This window comes from Necator americanus, chromosome III, assembly GCF_031761385.1.
Source record: "Necator americanus strain Aroian chromosome III, whole genome shotgun sequence".
Lineage (NCBI taxonomy): Eukaryota > Metazoa > Nematoda > Chromadorea > Rhabditida > Ancylostomatidae > Necator > Necator americanus.
In genome coordinates, this window is record NC_087373.1 from 14,774,861 (window position 1) to 14,795,175 (window position 20,315).

Sequence of the window (20,315 nt, forward strand, 5' to 3'; positions counted from 1 at the left end):
ATTTATATAGTTTATTTCCCTGTCGGGGCGAGTGTAGCGCAGTCGGTTAGAGGTTCCGCCATCTGCACCCTCTGGGGTCGAAAGATTGGTACCAGACTTGTCTGGAAGGATAAAAACACTGACTTGACACATGGGCTAGCCACCGCAAGTCATTCCATAGGCCAGTTACACCTTCGTGAACCTCAGACGATTCTGAATTGAAGTGAATGTGGGGACGCATCCCAAGCGGATTGATTAACGCCAGACAATTTATTCTCTATCGTTTCATTTTTTTCTGTCAGTATAGTCGTGAGGATTAGTACAGAGCACTTTGCGCGACTTCAAGTACTAAAGAATAAGGGTAAAGTGCTTGAACATAGGCAACGCTTTGAGGATACGCATGCTCTGCTCTTCAGTTCAGAATCACAGAGGTTTCATGACTCGTTTGGGGCCCAAACCATGATTTTCGCTGACCAGCCGATGTGTGATGTCAGTTTTCTGATCCTTCTAGATAAGTTTCGTGCGAATTTATCGACCACTGAGGAAAGTGAACCTGTGGCCTGGAGCAGCTTCGAAACAAGAAGACTACGAAGACAATCTGGACAATTTCCCGTTCACGCGTTACACCTAGAGAAAAATGAGTTTTCAAACGAATGAAATGAGAAGAGCCCCAAGAGGTCATTATTGAGTGCACTTACTCCAGTGATGATCTTGCATGTATCGTTCGTCTCGTTTGCTTCCAGCTACATCCTTACATCCCAAGCTAATCAGTCTTGGAAAGGTTAAAGACACCGCTCAATTTGCATAGTGTATTAAGTGCCCTGATTGAGGATGCGTGTGATATTCGAATTGCCGCCGCTGCTCGTCAGCTAATTGGCGCCTCATTGTCACTCCGCTGTGAATTCGACGACCATTACCGCACTCATTTTCGCTGATATCTAGCAACAAGATCTAATTAGAGTCACGGAACAAGCACCTCGAATCCAGAGCACATCGACCTTAAAACGCGATCATCTTAATAGTGGCTGTATGTGCGTTTAATTGCGCGAATGTCGGCTGTCAAGCAACGGCAAAGCGGTTTACCGCACTGCCGTCGTCTATCGTATGTGCAGATCTAATTGAAGTCGCGATACTGAAAGGTAACCTCGAGACTGCGATTTCATTCGTCGATAAAAAGATCCCGAAATTAATTGGATGTATCGCGCTGCCTTGCTTTCCGCTTAGGTATACACAATGAACACGAAATACGATAAGATCCTTCGTGGGCACCGAGCACGATACAATGGAATATTTATTGCAATGAATATGCGATAAAAACGTTTAAAAAAACCAACTTGTGACCTTCGCTTTTTAAGTTCGTCTACATTTGCGAACCTTCCGTATTATTCATTCATCATCTCTGCAAGTAATCCTCAGAGTTCTCCAATTCACTTAAATGAAATCATGAAATAAGAAAAAAATTGGAAAATGAGTAAAGCTGCATAATTTAGGAAGTTTTGAATGACTTAGACAGGAAAAAGCAGCGCCATTAGCGCTGTTCAGTAGGAATCTCCAAAAAAAAAAAGAATCATTAGCACAATTTCCCTCACATTTACCACCGTAGACGTTCCGCCTATGGCGAAATAGGAATGGATGGCGCAGGATTTCATGCAGATCTGGTGAAATGGTTCGCAGTACTGTTACAATTCATGTGCAAAACACTAAGCTCTTAAAATAAGGATGAACTGATGCAAATTATAAACAACAATTGAAAGGATTGCCATATGAAATTTTTCTCACAGCCGCTTCATCGTGCCATCAAGGAAAAGGATATTTCTGCATTTTCATAAGGGTATTTGTGATTAAAGGATATGATGAATGAGCTTCGTCCTATAAACTCGGTCTTTTTTGTGTTATTTTTATTCTCTCAACACTTCTTTGCTTTGAGCCGATGTTCTTTCGCAGATATGTCGCTCATCGACGTTGTCGCCTTGCTCGCTTATCTTCGTTTGCCATATCGGTCGTCGTTGGCCCCTATGTGTAGGTCGCTATCCATCATCGCCTCATCGTCGCGCTCCTTTGTTCACACACACGGATTACACTCTCACCTTCAACCACTCGCATAGGTCATATGCTATTTCAGGACATCCTTAAGAAATGCCGAGAAAAGGCGGTGCGCGATTCCCTGCGGTGCACCACGCTTTCGCGCCTCCGGTGCTACTGGTTCCGATAAGAAGTGCGATATTATCGTGACTCTCGTTCTCGAGCTGATCAACTGTGACAGTTGTCACATCGGTTGAACTTAATTAAGTTGAGTTCGTATGTCTAACTGTTTTCTGTTGGCAGATAGCAGATACCTGACAGTTCCACTAATCCCTTTACTCGTGGGCATGAAAGATAGGACTCAGCACTTTTCTTTCAACAAAAAAGAAGTCTTCAAAATAGAATATGAGACAATACATATACCCATTAGTAGGTTCTATGCTGCTGAGAGAAGTTTCGCAGAAAAACCGAAGAGTTTATTCTCTGCGCTAAGAAACTGTACTAAGAAACATCGGTGGTTTCGCAGTTCCTATACAAAACGGCATTTCTCATTATTCTTATTATTATTTATTCTTATTTTTCTATTCGTCCATTAATCAGTTGGTAAGTTTTAATTTCACCAGGCAACTCCAGAATATCTTACCCATCTACTTTTTATTTTGAAATTGAGTTAAATTAATAGCCAGAAAACTTTTTTTGAGCACAATAACAGTTCCCCTTCCATACGAATCCGATTTTGAATGAAAACATTTCTTTTCTATTTCCGATTTACAGCTTTTTTTCTACTATAAAGCATTATCTTTTTTATTGAATATTCATTTCATTCAATAGTATCTGACAACCTATTCTACAAAGAAATCATAAGGAGTTGTAGTGTAGAGAGTGTAAGGACTCCATTTCGGGTCATCGGGTAGATAGAAGTCCAGTGACAGAAATCCAGAAGCTGCTAGACCAGACAGGAGAGTTTACTCAACGCCACTTTATCTACTCTTAGAAAAAACACCAGAAGCGGAGTGACAATACTGCTGCCGTCGCTATGGTTGATGTGATAGTAATTTCTGGATTTTTCTGGTTGAACCATAATCATAAAGCCATTTACGAATACACCTATTCGCTGAATGGTTGAATGAGAGCTGTGAGAGCGCTATTATTGCAAGAGCACAGCCTTTCCTTTGCTTGCAGGTTCTTTTCGGAGAACAACACAAGACGCAAAAACAACACAACAACAGATCCACCATAATATATCGATTGAGAAAGTCAATCAAAGTAAATCAACCATAAAAAAATTACGAATTTTTTTTCTAAAATCACGTGTCTTGTATCTTAGTGGAGAAGCGTTGCCATTCCAGAAACTGAAGTGGTTCAGTCTGGCGCAAAAAAATCTACAACCAGTCTGATCCTGAGTTTGAGTTTCTCAGGGATTGTTAGTTAAATCTTTAACATGCCTTTTTGAAAATTAACGCTGCAAAGGTGTACTGCAACGACGCTGTTCGTGGAGAGAATACCGCCATACCGCTACACTAGTAACTATCGTGACATCAATCAGAAGAATATTCGTTACTGTACAATGCAGTTTCCTCTCAATTCCTTCCTGTGTTTCCTAGTTTTGTGCTTTCTGATAAGACAAAATTAAGATCCTATGCGATCCGAATATCTCTTACAATTAGCGCCATATGAAGAACTTTGGCTCCATGATCACAGTGAATCTGCAATGTCACATAAGTTCATATGGATTTATCGAAAATAAAGAAAAATCTTTACAACGTTGAAGTAACAACGCCTCTGTATCACACTATAATCACCTATTTGAGTTACACAGTAGCTCTATTTCATTTTAGAACGTATAATTCGAATCCAACACGCAGGCAGACGCACACACACAGAGAAACTGAGCTATCAGAGGTCTGAATAATCGAGAACGTGACGAGGAACACACAACGATTATTGGAGAAAACAACAAATGATCACAAATGGGTTCATAGAGCCCGACAAGAGAAAGGAATGTAGAAAAAGATCATGGATGGATGGCATTTTGATTGTAGAGGCTGTGTGCCATAAGTTGAATGGATAACGGTGGTCGTTCTGCGGTCGCCTTCTTCAGCTTCGCACGTTTATTCTAAAAAATGAGTTACTATTATTCGAACAAGTTAAACATTTACATTAACAACATGTGCTTGTTTATCTATTGTTCAATGGGACGGATGTAGCGCTATCGGTAAAAGGTTCCGATGTGACTAGGAGAACGGAAAAGAAGCTTTCGCTGACCAGGAGACTCAGGAACTCTGTTCAAAACCACCGACATAACTCGCTCTCGCGAAACCCGATCGTTTTTTGATCGAGAACGTCCCTTATACTCCGCGATCAGGTCCTGTGACGAAGTTCGACTATCCTCGGAAGCCTCCAATCACTCCACGACGGATGGTTCGAATCCGCCGTGATGCAAACCAAGCCTTTCATGGTCGATAAACTGGTGCCAGACTTGTCCGGGAGGATAAAAACACTGACTTGATGCAGCGGTCCACCTCCGCAAGTCACTGTAAGGCTCCACGCGGGTTCATGAACCTCAAACGGTTCTGAATTCATGTCGAACGCACAGGTACATTCGGGAGAGGTTCATCAACGCCACTTTATCCTTTGCTACTCAATTATGTAACCCTCCAAAAGGAGGAAAGTGAGTGGAAATAGGAACTATATGCAATCAATGATATAAAAAATGACCGTATCCTTTAGAAAAAGCGTAGCATCCGTCCATTACCCTTTGTCTGCATCGCAGTTCAACGGTGAGCTTCGATAATTTGCGAAACGCAACGTTGCGTGTGATAGTGCAGCTCCCTCCCAGCTCCTCACCTTTCAACGGTTTTTTATGATCTACCAATTCTTTAAAAAGCTCTTCTTACTTAATGGACTTATTTCTATTTACTGCTATTATTTCCTTCTTCAAATACGGCGCGTAAATGACGATTGGGGGCCACTTACGCAAAAAAGCGCGTTGTTGTCAGTCGGTTACTATGTTTTTGCACATATATGAATATATATATATATACACGGTAAGAGAACAATGGCTCAGTTCTGCTTACTTTGCTAATTGAGCAACAAAGACAACGAATGTACAAAATACTGCAATTCTCAGGAATTAGCAATGCAAATGTAGACAAATTGAAGAAATGTTAGCATGATCAAAAGAAACGCAACTTAAAGAAGTTTTTCCTGTAAAAGATCTTCTCCCCATCACTGTACTCACACCGTGTAATTTTCGGGTTGTGATGAGAATATTCGACACGATCGCCTAGATAGATACCTAACGCAGACGAGGATTGTCGTGCTTATCGAACCGTTAATTCTAAAAGTTTATATCCGTCTTTTTCGTGTTATTCGCGCAACCACGTCATTTTCTTCTGCTAGTATCACTACAACACTTCTTTGCTAATGTTTTGAAGAGAGACGATAGTGGTCCCACTTTTTGAGGGCCTTCTAGCTTTACTCTCGCTATTATTACACTCATTTTTGAAGGACCTCCATTATCCATACTCAGTAAAGTATCGGAGTGTCGTGGAATGCAAAATAGCACTCCTTAGTGCTGGACAATCCTTCCCGTACGTATATGCTTTATACGGTCAATGGTGAAGCTGAAGCGACGCATCAAATCAGTGTCCTTGTCAAAAATATGAAAAGTAGCACCTTTGTAAAATCGAAGTCATTAGTCCAGTAACAAATCCAGTACGGATACCAGCCCAGCAAAAGCGCTCATTTATAGTCGGCGCCAAATGTGTTCATCCGGATGGCCGCGATGCGCATCAGATTGGAGCAGAACACAGAGAGAAAGGAATTCGTGTAATGCAGACGAGAGGCGTGCGTACGTCGCGCTTTTTCGAAGCGCGCTACGAAAAAAATCACCTGGTTTTGGTTTAAATCTAGGAACTCTGAAATTTTCACATGACAGTATACTTAGCATTTGGAAACACATTAGTATTCAATTTCGATTACAAGCGAGTTTAATAACATGTCTTGATTTCAAGAAAAAAAGTGGGTTTGGCAGTTACAAACCGTTCTCATCTCCTGCTAAATTGCAGCAATTAGTCTCATCAGAGTTTTATGGTATGCCTGAGGAAAACAGAGACTTCCAGTGCTGATTTAAAAACTTTCTAGATCGAGTTAAGCTTATGTCTATCTCTGACGTAAATGTACTGGAACACAAACAGGTTTCTTAGAGTTTCCTTTCGCTTTCCAGATGTTCTTCGACATTGTTAAGCACGGTGTCGGAAACGAATAAACTTTTTCCAAGAGTTTGTATATTGGAGGAAGTAGCCGAAAGCTACATTTTGCAGCAGTTTTGCATTTCTTTTCAACGTGACTGAAAAGTGCTAGTTTTTTTTTCAACGTGGAGATGTGCATGTCAATAATAAGACGTTGTTTTCCACTTATATCTTGTTTTTCATTATGATTACAGTAGTCCGCCGACAGACGGGTACTGAGTATCGTTGAAACAAGTGAAGAAACAAGGCAAATACTCCATTTATCTCATCTCTTTGACACCTCTAAGACACGTCTCTCGTTGACGCTCTAATGAAACATGTTGCCTTGAGGGAGCAGCGTAGGCAATTAGCGCGATAACATCTTTCGTTCGGTTCAGAAGCCGCTTCTGCCGCTTGCCGTCTTCACAATTCGTCTTCTATGCGAAATTCAAATAACTCAAGTGATTTCGGTCCGAATCAGCTGCTCCGGAACGACGGGAATCCCTAATCGGGTCGTTAGAACTCGGCATCCATGTCAACTAACGAGATCCCAGATACAGGTGGTATCTTTGCGTGTAATCTCCGCCTTTCTTACCGTTACCGTTTGCCGACTAATTATGAAAAGGGCAAGACATGTAATTAAAGGCCGAAGAGTCTGGGAATGAATAAGCATAGACAGAGGAGTAACTGATCACCTGGAACCATATTTTGATTTGCGATTCGTTGAGGCCAAGCTCATGAGCGAGTTCTTGTCGCCGTTTTTCGGTTAAATACCTTAAATCAGTGAATTGAGACATTAACGTTGAGAATGAAAGTCGTCTTAAGTGAGCTGACCTGTTATCGAGGAATTGCTTCTTGAGTCGATCCAGCTGGCCTGGAGTGAAAGCGGTACGCGGTCGCTTTTCTTCATCGGAGATATCCCGCTTTCGTGGCTTTCGTGAGCGAGGGCCTAGAATACAAGTAGTGTTTTTGGTAGTTTTTATCAACACCAACTTTAGTGACTGACGGAACATGTCAAATGATTTGGGGAAAGGTTCCAATCTATTTTTATTTTATTTTATTTAGATATTTTTCATTTCGAACATGTAGTTGAAAATCAAACTACCTGTTTGAAATTTAAAAAAATATCAGAATATAATTTTTTCAGTAGGAGTAATTCACCATTAGAAAACACCATGCACAAGATACGTATTTATACTCGTATGCAGAAGAAAATTTCTGTAGAATGGTAGTACCACTTAAGTCTTACTACATACCAGTGTATACTTAATTAAAAGAAAGTAAAATGATTTCCCAGTTGGGAAACGCTCGCTGACTAATTCAACTTGTAACTTGAAATTCGCGCCGTTTATCGCCTAAATCACGAGTTGTCGGGAAATTTTGATTCCACATAACGTGTAACCACGCGCGCACAAAGGCAGTAAAACAACGCGCTCGTGCTGACGTCGATTGGTGTCGACGTTCAGCTACTGTAGCGCCGAACATTCGAATGTTGTACTTTCTTTATGTCCAATATTCACTTTTCTGCAAAACAACCGTCTTGTAACATTACAGTGTTATTTGTATTTGGCAAGTATACTGTAACCATGAGGCCTCAGATGCTGTATAAATTATCTAAAAATTCCCAGTTAGTGAAAATCTTAGCTTGTAAAAAAACTATTATTTTTTTCGCTATTAAAATATCCTAGTCTGGTCTTCACGGTTTCAGCTAAGTACAAATAAGAAGTTTTAAAAAGGTAAGAAAGGTATTCTGTATTTTCGACAAATGGGAATTTTGGACTCAACAACGACTAATCCAAGTAAACAGATGCGATTTTCCTAAGATGTCCCTTGGTGTACACTGTCGTACCTGCCACATGCAATGGTGTTTTTGTGATGTTTACTATTTACGAATGCAAAACCACAAAATCGGAGATGGCTATTGAGATCTAATTTCGTCTTAGCAAGACATAAATGCGTATTACGGTAGTTTTACAGCAGCTAGTTTTGGTGCACGTTTTGATTGAGCACAATCTGTACTCGAAGACGTTGCTAGTAATAAAACGAAGAGGAAAAAGCAGGACAAATTCTATTACTAAAGTAAAATAAGTTCATTAACAGAAAAATAATTGCTGAACGGATGGATGGGAAGAAATAATTCACAGGAATTTTTTGAAGTTCCATAAAGTGTTCGTCCCAGTCAAAGAGTGTTATGTATCTCTACGAAGAACATTTAGAAAATTCCTTCTTTTTTCTTTATACAAACTATATGGAAAACGATTTTTGTGTTCCCACTGACTTCTTTAGGTGAGAAGGACGGCAATAAACATCTAGACCTGCTTCATTTGAAGGTGCAATGAATCTGAGACACGATCTATGGTAACGCTAATTGAATTAAAGCAAAGAAGTTTGATGTCCTTGTTTATATTCGTCGGAACGAAATGAACTTGATTTGTGAGGAGAAGGAGAAATGAGTAAAAGTGGTCATTGGGTAGGTTTTCTTCTTTTATACGGAACCATTTCTACGAGAAGATATCGATAATATGGGAAACACATTGACATTTCTAACTTTCGAAATTGTGTTAAGTCGCTTACCAGACGAGGGACGATCTGAATATCTAGTACAGAAAACCCATGCGGGAAAAAGAGCTCGATTGTCGATGATGGGCGTTGGCGGACTGGCGCCAAACGACGAACTAGGGCTGATGGCGGAAGGACTATGAAGATCCAAAACTTTCTCCTGTACCAGATCCTTTTCCTGGCATTGTCGGCCGAAACAGGGGTCAAGAATTGAGTCGATGCCGAACTTAAGTTTCTCGTGCATCTTGCGAGGGAGTGCAACTCGAGTCGAACAGCGGTAACTTGCCTCGCGCAGGTGGCAACCAATCATCCGGGCCCGCCCATTGCAAGTTGGCCAATCGGACGCCGAAGCCACGCCCACCCGTTAATTGATGTCTTTAGCGACAGCGGGAAATTAACCGGCTCACAAATGAATAATTCGGACTACGGTAGCTATCAGGCAGCTGTCATTGGTGATGGGCAATTGATAGAAATTAGCGGAAGGAAATTAAGAGGAGGAAGGTTTAATCGCTTCAGAAGAAACGTCGTGCATGAGTCGAATTACTTCAAATTGCACCTAGAAAGCACTTAGGATCTCCAACACACAAGAAAGCATACTTACTTCAACAATGTCTGAACAATTAACGGCATAGTCGGTGGATGGAATTCGCCCCAATTTTTCTGTAATTGGGACGCTAGTGGGAAGTAGCATAAAAAAGACAACCTCTTAATCCTATATCCAATGATTACTTAACGAGGTTTCCTTTGAGAGACGAAGTACGCCCAGTTCTTGAGTACAATCTAACGATATTACAAACAGAAAGTGACTATTTATGATATATCATAAATTTCAAAAGCGATACAACCGTGAGAATAAGATTAATAACAGAATTAATGCTTTTAAAAATGAAACGGTGAAATACATAAACTGAACTACAGATCATTTGATAGCTAAGCAGGATTTTCATATCTAATTTTAAGATAAAGGTTTAATACTTAAGATTAGGTATTAAAAAAGTAATTAAGTAGAGGTTAGTAAAAAAGAGAAAAAAAGTAAGTTCCCTTACCTGCCCTCGTTTGCGGAGGAAGGACTTGACTACAAATGCTTACAGAAGAAGTCAAAGTAGTTAAAGAAGGCTATGCTGAAGACAATATTAAGTAAGAAAATATCCACTTATTATTCGTCATCTTTATAATTGTTGTCTTTATTCGCGGAATAATTTCTTTCGTTATTTTTACACAAGTCAAAAGAAGATCGTTTTGGATATTTTGAATAGAATGCGGAAAGCTCCATCGTTTATTTTGACGTTGCAGATCAAGACTTTACCCAGGTGAGATCAAGTTTCTTCAGGTCTAAGAGTTACTTCCTCGTATTTAGAAATCGCAACTTTCTTATGTGACCACGTTCTTCTTGTTGTCGTCATTCTACTTTCGCGAAAAGATAATTCTTCTGCTGAAAAGAATTGAACAACTCAAAAACGAAAACTATCAACCTTTGCGTCGACAGGGATGCAGACTGCAGTAAATTGTGGACGTTTTCTCCTGATTTGTTGCATCGTTTTTTATCTATGAATAGTTGCTAAAAGCCGAATGATCCTGACTGTCTGACTTTTGATTGGTTTTGATTTAATTGTGGATATCAAATAGCAGAATAAACATATGTGCTTGGATATCACGTAATTAATGGCACACAAACTTTTCAAGGTTTTTTCTTCAGTGACCGTGAAAATTATTTCCATCACAACACATCTTTGTGTAGCATGGGTCTTCATTTATGTGAGTCCGGATGATCCCATGAATAATGCGTATTTTCAAATCGACTCAAAACCTGTTTTTCCAGCAAAAAAAAAAATGGAAGAGAGGCATTGAAAGTTCACAAGAGAAAGAGATTGTATAAGATTGTAAAATAATAAAAAGTTTATATTTTAGGCAAAAAGAACTCTGCTAATTGCAATTTTGGAAAACGCAGGAAGTAGAGAATAGCACATTATTTATGGGATTACTCAGCATGAATGTGCTCCGCAGAGATCATAAAGGTTTTTTTTTTTGTTTTAATAAAATAAAATCGAGAAAGTGGTTACTTGAACTTGTCAGAAAAACATGGCCATATTCTTAATAAAGTTATAGTGTCGCCTCCCCATCATACGACGTTTCTTTTTTTCTAGCCTATTCTCAACCTCTGTTTCATATCGGTCTCTTCCTAAACGACCGACAACGAAACAGGTAGTGAGGATGTGTCCGTCGGCCGTGTATGCCGATAACATCTTTGACATTCGCCATGCAAGTTGCCGTCTCTGCCAGAAACATAAATACATATCATAACGACTAATTACAGGGGACAAACACTTGTTTCGTATGCTAAACGAGCAGGAAACGACAAGAAATCATCGGAGATATACGCTTTGAGATCAGCGATCGTAGCGTAGATGACACTGTGAGAATAAGTAAGAAGATGAACGTGTCTTAGCTTCAGAACTTCACTTCACGGACTCATTTCTCCGTTATCCCAGATATCCAAATCTGCGTATGTTTCCATTATACCTAAGCGCTTATGTTCACACGTAACTTATGTGCACGCTTGCGTGTACTCACATATGTTTGTACCTAAAGGACTGGACTATGTACGCAGAGAATCTTTAATAACGCTGCAATTGATCAAAATTAATTTTCTCTCGAAATATGTTTATTGTTTCTGAAGATGTATATACCATATAGAACATCCTTTAATCTCATAAACACATCCCAATAAAACTTAGATTTTAATTATGAAGAGTATTAACGATTTGATGATAAGTGATTAATAACTATGATTTTGAGAGAACCATAGCACTGTTCCGGTTCCAGAAACTGCCAGATAGTCCCCCTTAAATCAGTCCTCAGTTGCACGCAAATAGCAAAATCTTCTACTAACGTTGAGGTGATTTCAATCACATTATTTTCTTCTCAAAGATGCCAATTCTCACAAAGGAGAAAAAGTAATGTTGCACTTGATCGAATGATTGAATATGAATCGCATGGTCCTAACCCCACCGTGAACTAATGATGTTCCAAGTAAATAGATTTGAAATGTCTGTGTTATCTTATTATAAAACCTGGAATTGTCATTGTTTCTTTGTTTCCACTAGTATTTTTCTTACTTCACAGGTTCTTTCAATCAATTCTATGTACATACTTCTAACGGTACTGAAAGAATTATGAAAAGAAGCAAACTTCCAACACATTGGCACGATTCATTAAATCTTCTTGCTGTCGACTGTGTATTTGAAAGATTGTGAATCTTCTCCGAACATCTTAATTTAACTTAACATAACCGGTGAATACGGTAATGAACGTTCAACGACATGCATTGCCATTCATGGTTGTACTGGATTCAGATTGCGTTTGTAGCATTTTAAGACAAGACTCTCTGCAGGAATATTAAAATATCCTCAACATTTTTTTACTTCATTTCAAACCCATCTCGATTTCATGAATAGCTATGTTTTGTCCTTGAAGCATCCACTTCGAGCTGAAAGGGAAAGAAAGTAGGGAGAATATTCCGAGTTGGTAGAGGCCGCCTAACAATTTCGAATGCGATTGAAGAAAGAAGCACAAACTGCGTTAGCATGCGGTCTATTGTGAATCAGCAAGATTCGCAGATGTTATTTCACGTACATTCAATAATTCTGATTCCCTTTTTTACGTAACAAGCAGCAGCACATCACAACTGTTCGGTTGTGGGAACGGCTCCTAGACTTGCTCGCACTTGGACTCGAATTCACTGAATTTACTCGTTCTAGATGTTTTTCAGTACCTAAATTATATAGGTAGTGAGGCAGGTGGAACGCAGTTGGTAAGAGGTACAAAGGTGATTCTAGGGACGCTCAAAGGTCCGAAACCTATCTCAGTCAAGCTCTTCATCCTCTTAGGACGAATAAATTGAAATTAGACTTGTTCAGGAACATAAAAACACTGACTTAACACATCAACTGTCATCCACAAGTCATTTTGTAAAAAGCATCCCGCCACTAAACCTCGAAGAAGTCAGTTTGAGTTTGAGAACAACAGTTTGAAGTCGAACGCATTTCCGCGTCTCAAAAGAACTAACCAACGCCGAGCGGCATATCCTTTATTCTTCTACATAGTAGATCTACATCAACGTAGTCGTTGATCCTTCGGATTACGAATTTGTGTGGTTCTCAAGGAATTTCTCCTTCTTTTTCCTACTTTTCCCATCTCTACCTCGTTAAATAATACGACTCAGAACTTTGTAGAGCAGCTATAATTTAAGCCCGTCTATCATCGAAACGATATATCCGACAAAGGCGTTGAACACTATGAGAAAGGTGCTGAGATAATGAATAGATGCATATCACATTGTATATTATGCATCTAATAAGCATGCTGTGATGACGGATTGCCTACGCATAGACGGATGACGTTGCGTAACGATCGCTGCGATGAGGTCGAATCGGCAGCAAATCGTGCGTTACCGAGGTGAGATCATGTCGTCGTTATCGCGCGTCAATGAATCAGATTCACTCCTATCAAAGTCGTATTAATGGCATTCGTACCGTAAACATTTACGGAATATGAGGGGATCAGCGATGTGGTGTAAACATGACTGCCCAGCATCAAGGAATCATGTTGGTTTGTTCATTTTTTTCTCTCCAGCACGACGGTAAACTTCATACAGTATAGTGATTAGTAGCAAGCATTTTTAGAAAATACTCTTTAAAGGATTTATTTTAAGTAAGTCTTTGGCTATTTTGTGTGGAAAAGGAAAGAAACAGACTATTCCAGTTGAAAAAAAGTGCAGCCATTTCTTAGTTAAGTAGGAAAAATATTACCAAGAAATAGAGAATCGCAAATAGGAAAAGAAAAATGTTGTCAGAACTGCCATAAAACTATGCTTCAATTCAAAAGTGTTCCAACCACAAATTATTGTCAGAAAAAAAAGAACAGAAAAATAACGTGCCTTTGGGCACCAAATAATCTTTTTTTAAGAAAAAAAAACTTAGCATGGCACTACAGTTGTGAACTGTATTTTTTGAACCATCGATCCGAAGCTAAAGCGAGGAACTTTTTCATTCTTCGAGGTTTCATGAATCCATGGTATTGATAGTGAGTTTATAGTACTAAGAAAATAATCGCGATTGATAACGATAATTGTAGAACGAAATCCGCACAAATAAAACGGGCGGTTTTTTGTCAACAAACGTATGTTTATATCTTACGACCCCTAGTGTTTAGTTTCTACTAGAGGTTCCATATGCGTTGTAAGAAGCAAATGGGAGGTCTCCTGGATGGTGAAGCACATAGATTGTGCCGCTAACCGCTTCACACCAAGACCTCATCGGCGGTCCCCGGCTAAAACGGAAAATACATTGCTTGAAGTGCACCGTTTGAAGGTCTCTCTAAGACATTTCTTTTTCTTGCAGATCTTGAGAAGATAATTCAAGTCGTATCCGGCCTAACCAAGGGCTTGCAGCCCATCTAATAATACTATTTTATCTTGGTCTCAAAATTTAAAATTTCTAATTTCGAGGTGAGTTTTGAAGATCTTTTCTTCCCTTCTTACCACCATTTTACCAGCGCTGTAAGCTACCGAACTTCCTGAGAAGTGACAGAATCCTGAGCGCATGTACAAAACAATCATTTAGCAAAACTAAGGCTTACTTATGCCCTGCCATGATGAATGACAAGAATTAAAGGATAAAGAGAAGTAGAGGATAGAGTGGCTAGAATTAATCATTCCACAGCGTTCACTGCAGTTTAGAATCGTTTTAGGTTTACTAACACATGCTTTGCCTATACAGTGACTTGCGGGGGCCAGCCTATGTGTCAAGTCAGCGTTTTTATCCTCCAGACGAGTCTGGTACTAAATCATCGACAAAGGAGGGACGAAAGGCGTGACCAGCATTAAGGCAGTTTCGAAAGTCCTGTCACCGCGAACCTCTTACTTGCTGCACTACACCCGCCTGAGAAATTACAAGAATTATACTGTTGAGACAGACATGCGGAAAATTTCCAGAGTCGTTCGTTGTTTTCCTGGTATACAGAAAGCGAAACAGCTGATTCTGCCTGTAGAACCACGTTGGAATTAGGACTTAGAATTAAAATCCTACCAACTATTCTGTCGGCTCTTGAGTTGTCTCCGTCTCTTCTCACTTCCAAAGAGAACCTATAGCATCGACCTCTGCCGAAATCTGTACAATTATAGTGTCGATCTATTTATAGGACTGCAGCAAGCCGTTCGCGTCTCACAATAACGGCGTTATAGAACTACGTTAATCATTATGTAACTATAGCCATTGACTATTTGGTGGATTAAGCTCGGCGCACCTGTTGCAATGCTCGACCTTTCTATGCTAGAAACACTCGTTTCTACCCCGCGACAATCCAACGCAGGTGGCGGCCGTCCAAGTGAAGACAAAGGTGCTTATTACACGTGCCTATTAGCGTATTTGAGAGGCAAAGACTAGCGAGTATGATTTTGTACCAGAAAATCAGATGTGCTGGAAGAACCTAATCCGGATTACTAAACATGTTCTCTGAAGACAGCAAGCAGCATTGTTTATTACATAGCAACGCAATCGTGGCGCATTCGTACTGACTACTGAAAGCGTTCATTTATTTTGTTCCTGTGTGTTCACTGATATGACGTTATCCAGTATAATACACGTTCATAGGAAGAAAAACCGACGAAATTATTGTAGTACTGAAATAGTCAGAATTAAAGATATCTAGCAACACAAGGAAAATTCTTTATAAAACGAAAACATAGCGAAAACATGGGTCATTCATAGCACAAAACAACGCAACTTGCTTCAAGAAACAATTATGAAGTATATGATATGAACAAAAAAAAAACTCAACAATGCAATGTATAACAACTTTGCTCAACAATATGTCCAATGTATAGAACAGCAAACAGAAGTATCACTTGCGCACTCTCTTCACCTTGGATGCCAGTACTTTATTTCGCGCCTGGAAGTGTACGATCGCCGTTTAAAGTGTTCTTTCTGCATGATCTATTCCGCCCTCGACAGATGCGTGTGCTTGCTCACCCTTACATCGAAAAGACGATTGATCTATAGCTCGATGGCGTAGATAAGCTTCTCGAAGCCCTTCTTCCCTTGTTTTTCCAACATTTTTCGTTCTTTTTCGTGACCAGGACAATGTAGTGTTAACAAACATCTTTACGATAGTTTTATAGTCTGCTTGAAGCCTCTAAGACTTTAATTCATAACAACTGGGTCTCTCTCTTTTTCATGCAGGTGCGCATGAACACTGTTCTTCATCGTTGCAGTGACTGCGATATAAGCCACTGCTACGATTACGACTATGGAAAATGCTATTCGCGAACAACTAACCGAAAAATTGGAGGAAAGTAAAACCTTAGAGGTACCCTAGCAAAGAAAAATAATAACAAAACTAATGAAAAATAATGTTTTTTAAGACTACATAATATTAATCATACACTGTTACACGAAAAAGAAAGAGAAATATCACAAAAAAAAACAAGGGAAAAGGACTTTCCAGGAGCTTGCCAACATCAGTGTAGAATCAACCAGTCGTAACAGAGGAAGCACTGATCTGTGACCCCCCGCCCTCCCCTAAGACGTAACACGTCACGCCAACACAACACATTCGACGAATAGTGTATTCTAATAACAAGAAAACAAAGATCCTTGCTCTCATTTATCTAAGTAACCATCGGAAATGAACTCACATTCGCAGCCTTCATTTTAAGAGATTTCAAAGCTTTAGCAGGCTTCCTAGTTTTGACTTGTGAAGTTGATGCATCTGGATGATCGGATTCCTAAACTGAAGAACTACAAAACAGTACGTTTAGGAGAATTTGTAGGCAGAAATGTAAAGAACGAGGGTCCCGTACTGAAAGAATTCACTACTCAAAATCCTCAAAAAGAATTACTTGAAGATGATTCGAAATGACCTCCTAAAACTTCTCTAGCGAGCAGTTTTTGGGCACCGCCGAAGTTCTACGATAATACAGTTTCATTGCACAGTGGGTTAAACAAAAAAAAAAGAACTCAATGCACTCACGTTTTCCTCTTGTTTCCCTACATCAGCTTTTACTGTTGACTTTGCCTAAATATATGAGTAAATCGAAACAAAACTACTTTGAATATGGTCGAGTCGAAACAACCTAAGGCTCGATGAACTTGCGTAAGCGGATGCGCTCGAAGTGACAGAGCGTAGCGTAGAAGTCGAAGAGGGTTATCACTAGCTCCACATCGCTACAGACTGAGTGAAGATAGCGCGGTCCCACCTCGATTCCAAACGCTCAAGCGTTACTTCCAGTGCGCTCCGAACGCAATCGTTTATGCAACCGCCCCGAGCCTCAGATCGTTTTTGATCTGACCATAATTTCAGCAATTATTCCTGCTCATCAAAACAAAACTGCCAAAGAGATAATGAATCAGAAATATTTATCTAGATCCTATGTAATAATAATAGAGCATCACTTACTTCAGTAGACGTACTGCTTGACATGGATCCAAATTCATAATCAATACCAAGAACCTTCAACTTGTTATAACGCTTCCTTTGCGCCGCTTCCCTTCTTTTCTAAGCAAAAAAAAAATCAGAAAGGCAGCGAGTGCAAGCAAATAATGCGTAATAAATTTGCGTAATAAATGCGTAATCTTCAAACTTTGCATGCATTTGATCCTTATCTTTGTAATCCTTATATGGATGAATTATGATAGCAATGTTCTTTTCATTGAATAAGTATAACAACAATGCTTTTCTCACCTTGCTCTTTTCCTCCTCCTCAGATGTCTTCTTCCTGTTTCTTTTCAGCGCCTCTTTCTTTGCTCTGCCTTTCATGTGAGGAGGAGCAAGATATCTAGGACCCCGCTTCATGCTTTTGGGCACTTTTTTAGGATCCATAACCTAAAGAAGTTTACCAATACGAAGTAACTTGACTAATTTTTTCTAGTAATACAAAGATTTACATGGCAGCTGAGTCTTTTTTCAAACATCAAATATCCATCCATGGATTCAGCAGCTATCTCGGCTACTTCCTTATCTGCGAAACCAACATATGCCCAACCTTTGTGATTCCCAGTCTGCAAATGCACTACACATCTGCCTTATGCTTGCGTGAGAAAGAGAAAAACAATAGTCAGATGATGGGAACAGATGAACGTTGATCAAAAGTAACATACTTTTAAGCTTCGAGCTACTCGCACTCTGATCACCTTTCCAAATTGAGTGAAATACTCCCAAAGTTGCTGAAAACATAAATTTGCGGACTGAGGGTGAAATACATGAAGTGCAGTACAGTTTAGAATTTTGAGCGGAGAAGCTTATAATAAAAAATAAAAATGGAAAATTATAGGAGAACGACGTGCTCTTGTATCGTCTCTATCCCTGTATGGTTTCTGCTGTATTTTTTTGTTTATTGTAGGTCAAAACAGTGTTCTATTTGAAACGGAGTAATTAATCGCCGCTATCATGTCAAGTCGCTGATAACAACGCTAACGTCGATGATAACTCTTCTATGCTTCCAGTAGTTCCATACTCAAAAATAAGCATTGCCTGAAACTGGGTTCTTGAAATTTCTTTGCAGGGAACAATTGAAAAGAAGTAAGAGATTGTCATATTGAAACGCCCTTAATCGAAAATTACTTTCTGAAAAATCCCTCCACGAGATTCTCGGGAATTACCTATGTTCTCAAGTGTTAGATACTTGATCTGTATCTATGTGAAGAAGCATTTTGTCTCTTATTTTAAGAATACTAGTAACTTTGACAGTTTTTGAAGGGTTAAGATATGTGTTGGACATTTGTGTATTCATATAAGTAAGTCCAAACATAAGTTGACAAAGTTCCATAAGTCCAAATTTTTGCTAAAAGCAGTTCCTGCCAAAAACAACATTAGACCTCGGTTTAGCCTTTTTTTAGCATGACACGTATTTGAGTGATACAATCCATGAAACAGTATTGTTTTTTGATAATGTAGCTCGTTGAAGTGATCATGGGTAACGAACGACTCAAAACTACTTCACCAAGATTTGCAGTAGATTTGCTTGATTCTTCAGAAAAGGATTTTTTGAAAAGGAATGCTGAAATGCATATGATTTGTTTATTTGAAAACAGTCATAGGCGCGGCAAACAAAAACAGAAACGAGGAAAGACAGAGCTCATTAGAATTTCGCTTAAACCCCATACGACACAGTTGTATTGAAATTGATTATTGTAGTGATGAGTTGACAAAACATTCTTCAGCTACAGAAGGTAACGCCTATGAGAGGTCCTTGCTCCAGAACGCTGTAGTAGAACAAGGATAACCCTATTTGAGCAATCTTCATAACTTTTCACGGCGTTCCAGAAAACCCTATTACATGATTTCCTCGGAAGTTAACACGATAGTAACCAATCAACTAACTTCAAAAATTCCTTAGCTATCTAACTGGGCACTACTCTTTAGCTAGTCTTCTACTAGCCTACTTTTTTCAGGAGTCAGAAAGAAAAAAGATTTTGACCAAAGGATCAAGGTGAAGCAACATCTAACCAATGTGCAGCATAAGTTAGGACCCTTCGACCAAGCTTTGTGACCTTTCCGAGGTTAGCCAGCTCTTGTATCATCTTCGATTCATCACAGGGAAAGTCGAGGGCGAAATTGACCTGGTGGTTTGTACGTCCTAATTCATGATAAATCGCAACACTTTCAAAACCAACTCCATCGGTCCGACCCCGGGACATCTTCCCTCCTCTTGAATTTGGTGAATCAGATCTCGTATACGTCATTAGAGATGCCCTTGTGTGGTTATGCCGTTTTCGGCAAATCTAGTAGTTTCGACACTAATGTACATATTTTCACGTAGTTTTTGAGTTGCAGATGAATAAGATTATGTTAATTTTTGAATACTGAAAATAGTTCAACAGGCAGCAAATCCAACAAACCTTTTCAAAAAGCCCATATGGTATCCTCTTAATCTTTACAACATGTAGAGGTTTTTCTTTCTTCGGTTTTGGGCTCTTTTCATCCGAGTTTCTGTTTTGTGAAGCTGCTAACTTTGAAATCATTTTGCTCATTTCGATTATCTGAAACTCCAACGTACCTGGGCCCATCGGCTGCTAGGACGGATACAAAAAAAAAAGACGTATTGCGATGAAGACGAGTTACATTCAGTTCTCAGTAGATACATCCAAGAATTTATTAGAATAATTAAGTAAAGCATCACAATCCGAGTACGTAGTAAAAGCGGCAAGCTGGGATTATTAATAGACAATGGTCAATGAGAGGACAATGTCTCCTTGATTACTTGGAATAAAAGAGCCAAATATAGTTGGATCCCGTTTAGGCTTTAATCACAATCACTATCAACTGCGGTTCACGCTTAGCACTCGCATGAGCAACAAACTGTTTAAACACGAGGCCACCAGAAGTCACAGGAGTTTGGCGATGATATGAGGCAAGGCAAAGTTGATCACAAAACCACAGCTACATGACGTAAAACTCTAGTTATATACCGGAATAATATGATATGTAAAATGAAAAGCAAAATTACATAGAGGACAGCGGGGACGA

At 39.4% G+C, this 20,315-nt stretch overlaps 2 protein-coding genes across 3 annotated transcripts; both read right to left on the reverse strand.

The window, feature by feature from the left end:
- Positions 1 to 4,015: 4,015 nt before the first annotated feature.
- Positions 4,016 to 9,036, reverse strand: RB195_009613 (uncharacterized protein; the record flags this gene model as incomplete). The annotated part of the gene is made up of 4 exons (XM_064190239.1): positions 4,016 to 4,117; positions 6,929 to 7,007; positions 7,068 to 7,182; positions 8,808 to 9,036. 4 exons carry the CDS (start codon positions 9,034 to 9,036, stop codon positions 4,016 to 4,018), a joined length of 525 nt encoding a protein of 174 aa, XP_064047822.1.
- A 6,656-nt stretch (positions 9,037 to 15,692) lies between these two features.
- On the reverse strand, positions 15,693 to 19,855 carry RB195_009614 (uncharacterized protein; the record flags this gene model as incomplete). 2 transcript variants are annotated; one of them, XM_064190240.1, is made up of 8 exons in its annotated part: positions 15,693 to 15,740; positions 16,486 to 16,575; positions 16,821 to 16,865; positions 17,247 to 17,345; positions 17,532 to 17,672; positions 17,735 to 17,848; positions 17,948 to 18,013; positions 19,688 to 19,855. In XM_064190240.1, 8 exons carry the CDS (start codon positions 19,853 to 19,855, stop codon positions 15,693 to 15,695), a joined length of 771 nt encoding a protein of 256 aa, XP_064047823.1. The 2 variants fall into 2 exon arrangements, with proteins under 2 accessions (XP_064047823.1, XP_013290405.1); XM_013434951.1 differs by having other exon boundaries at positions 19,688 to 19,819.
- Positions 19,856 to 20,315: the final 460 nt, after the last annotated feature.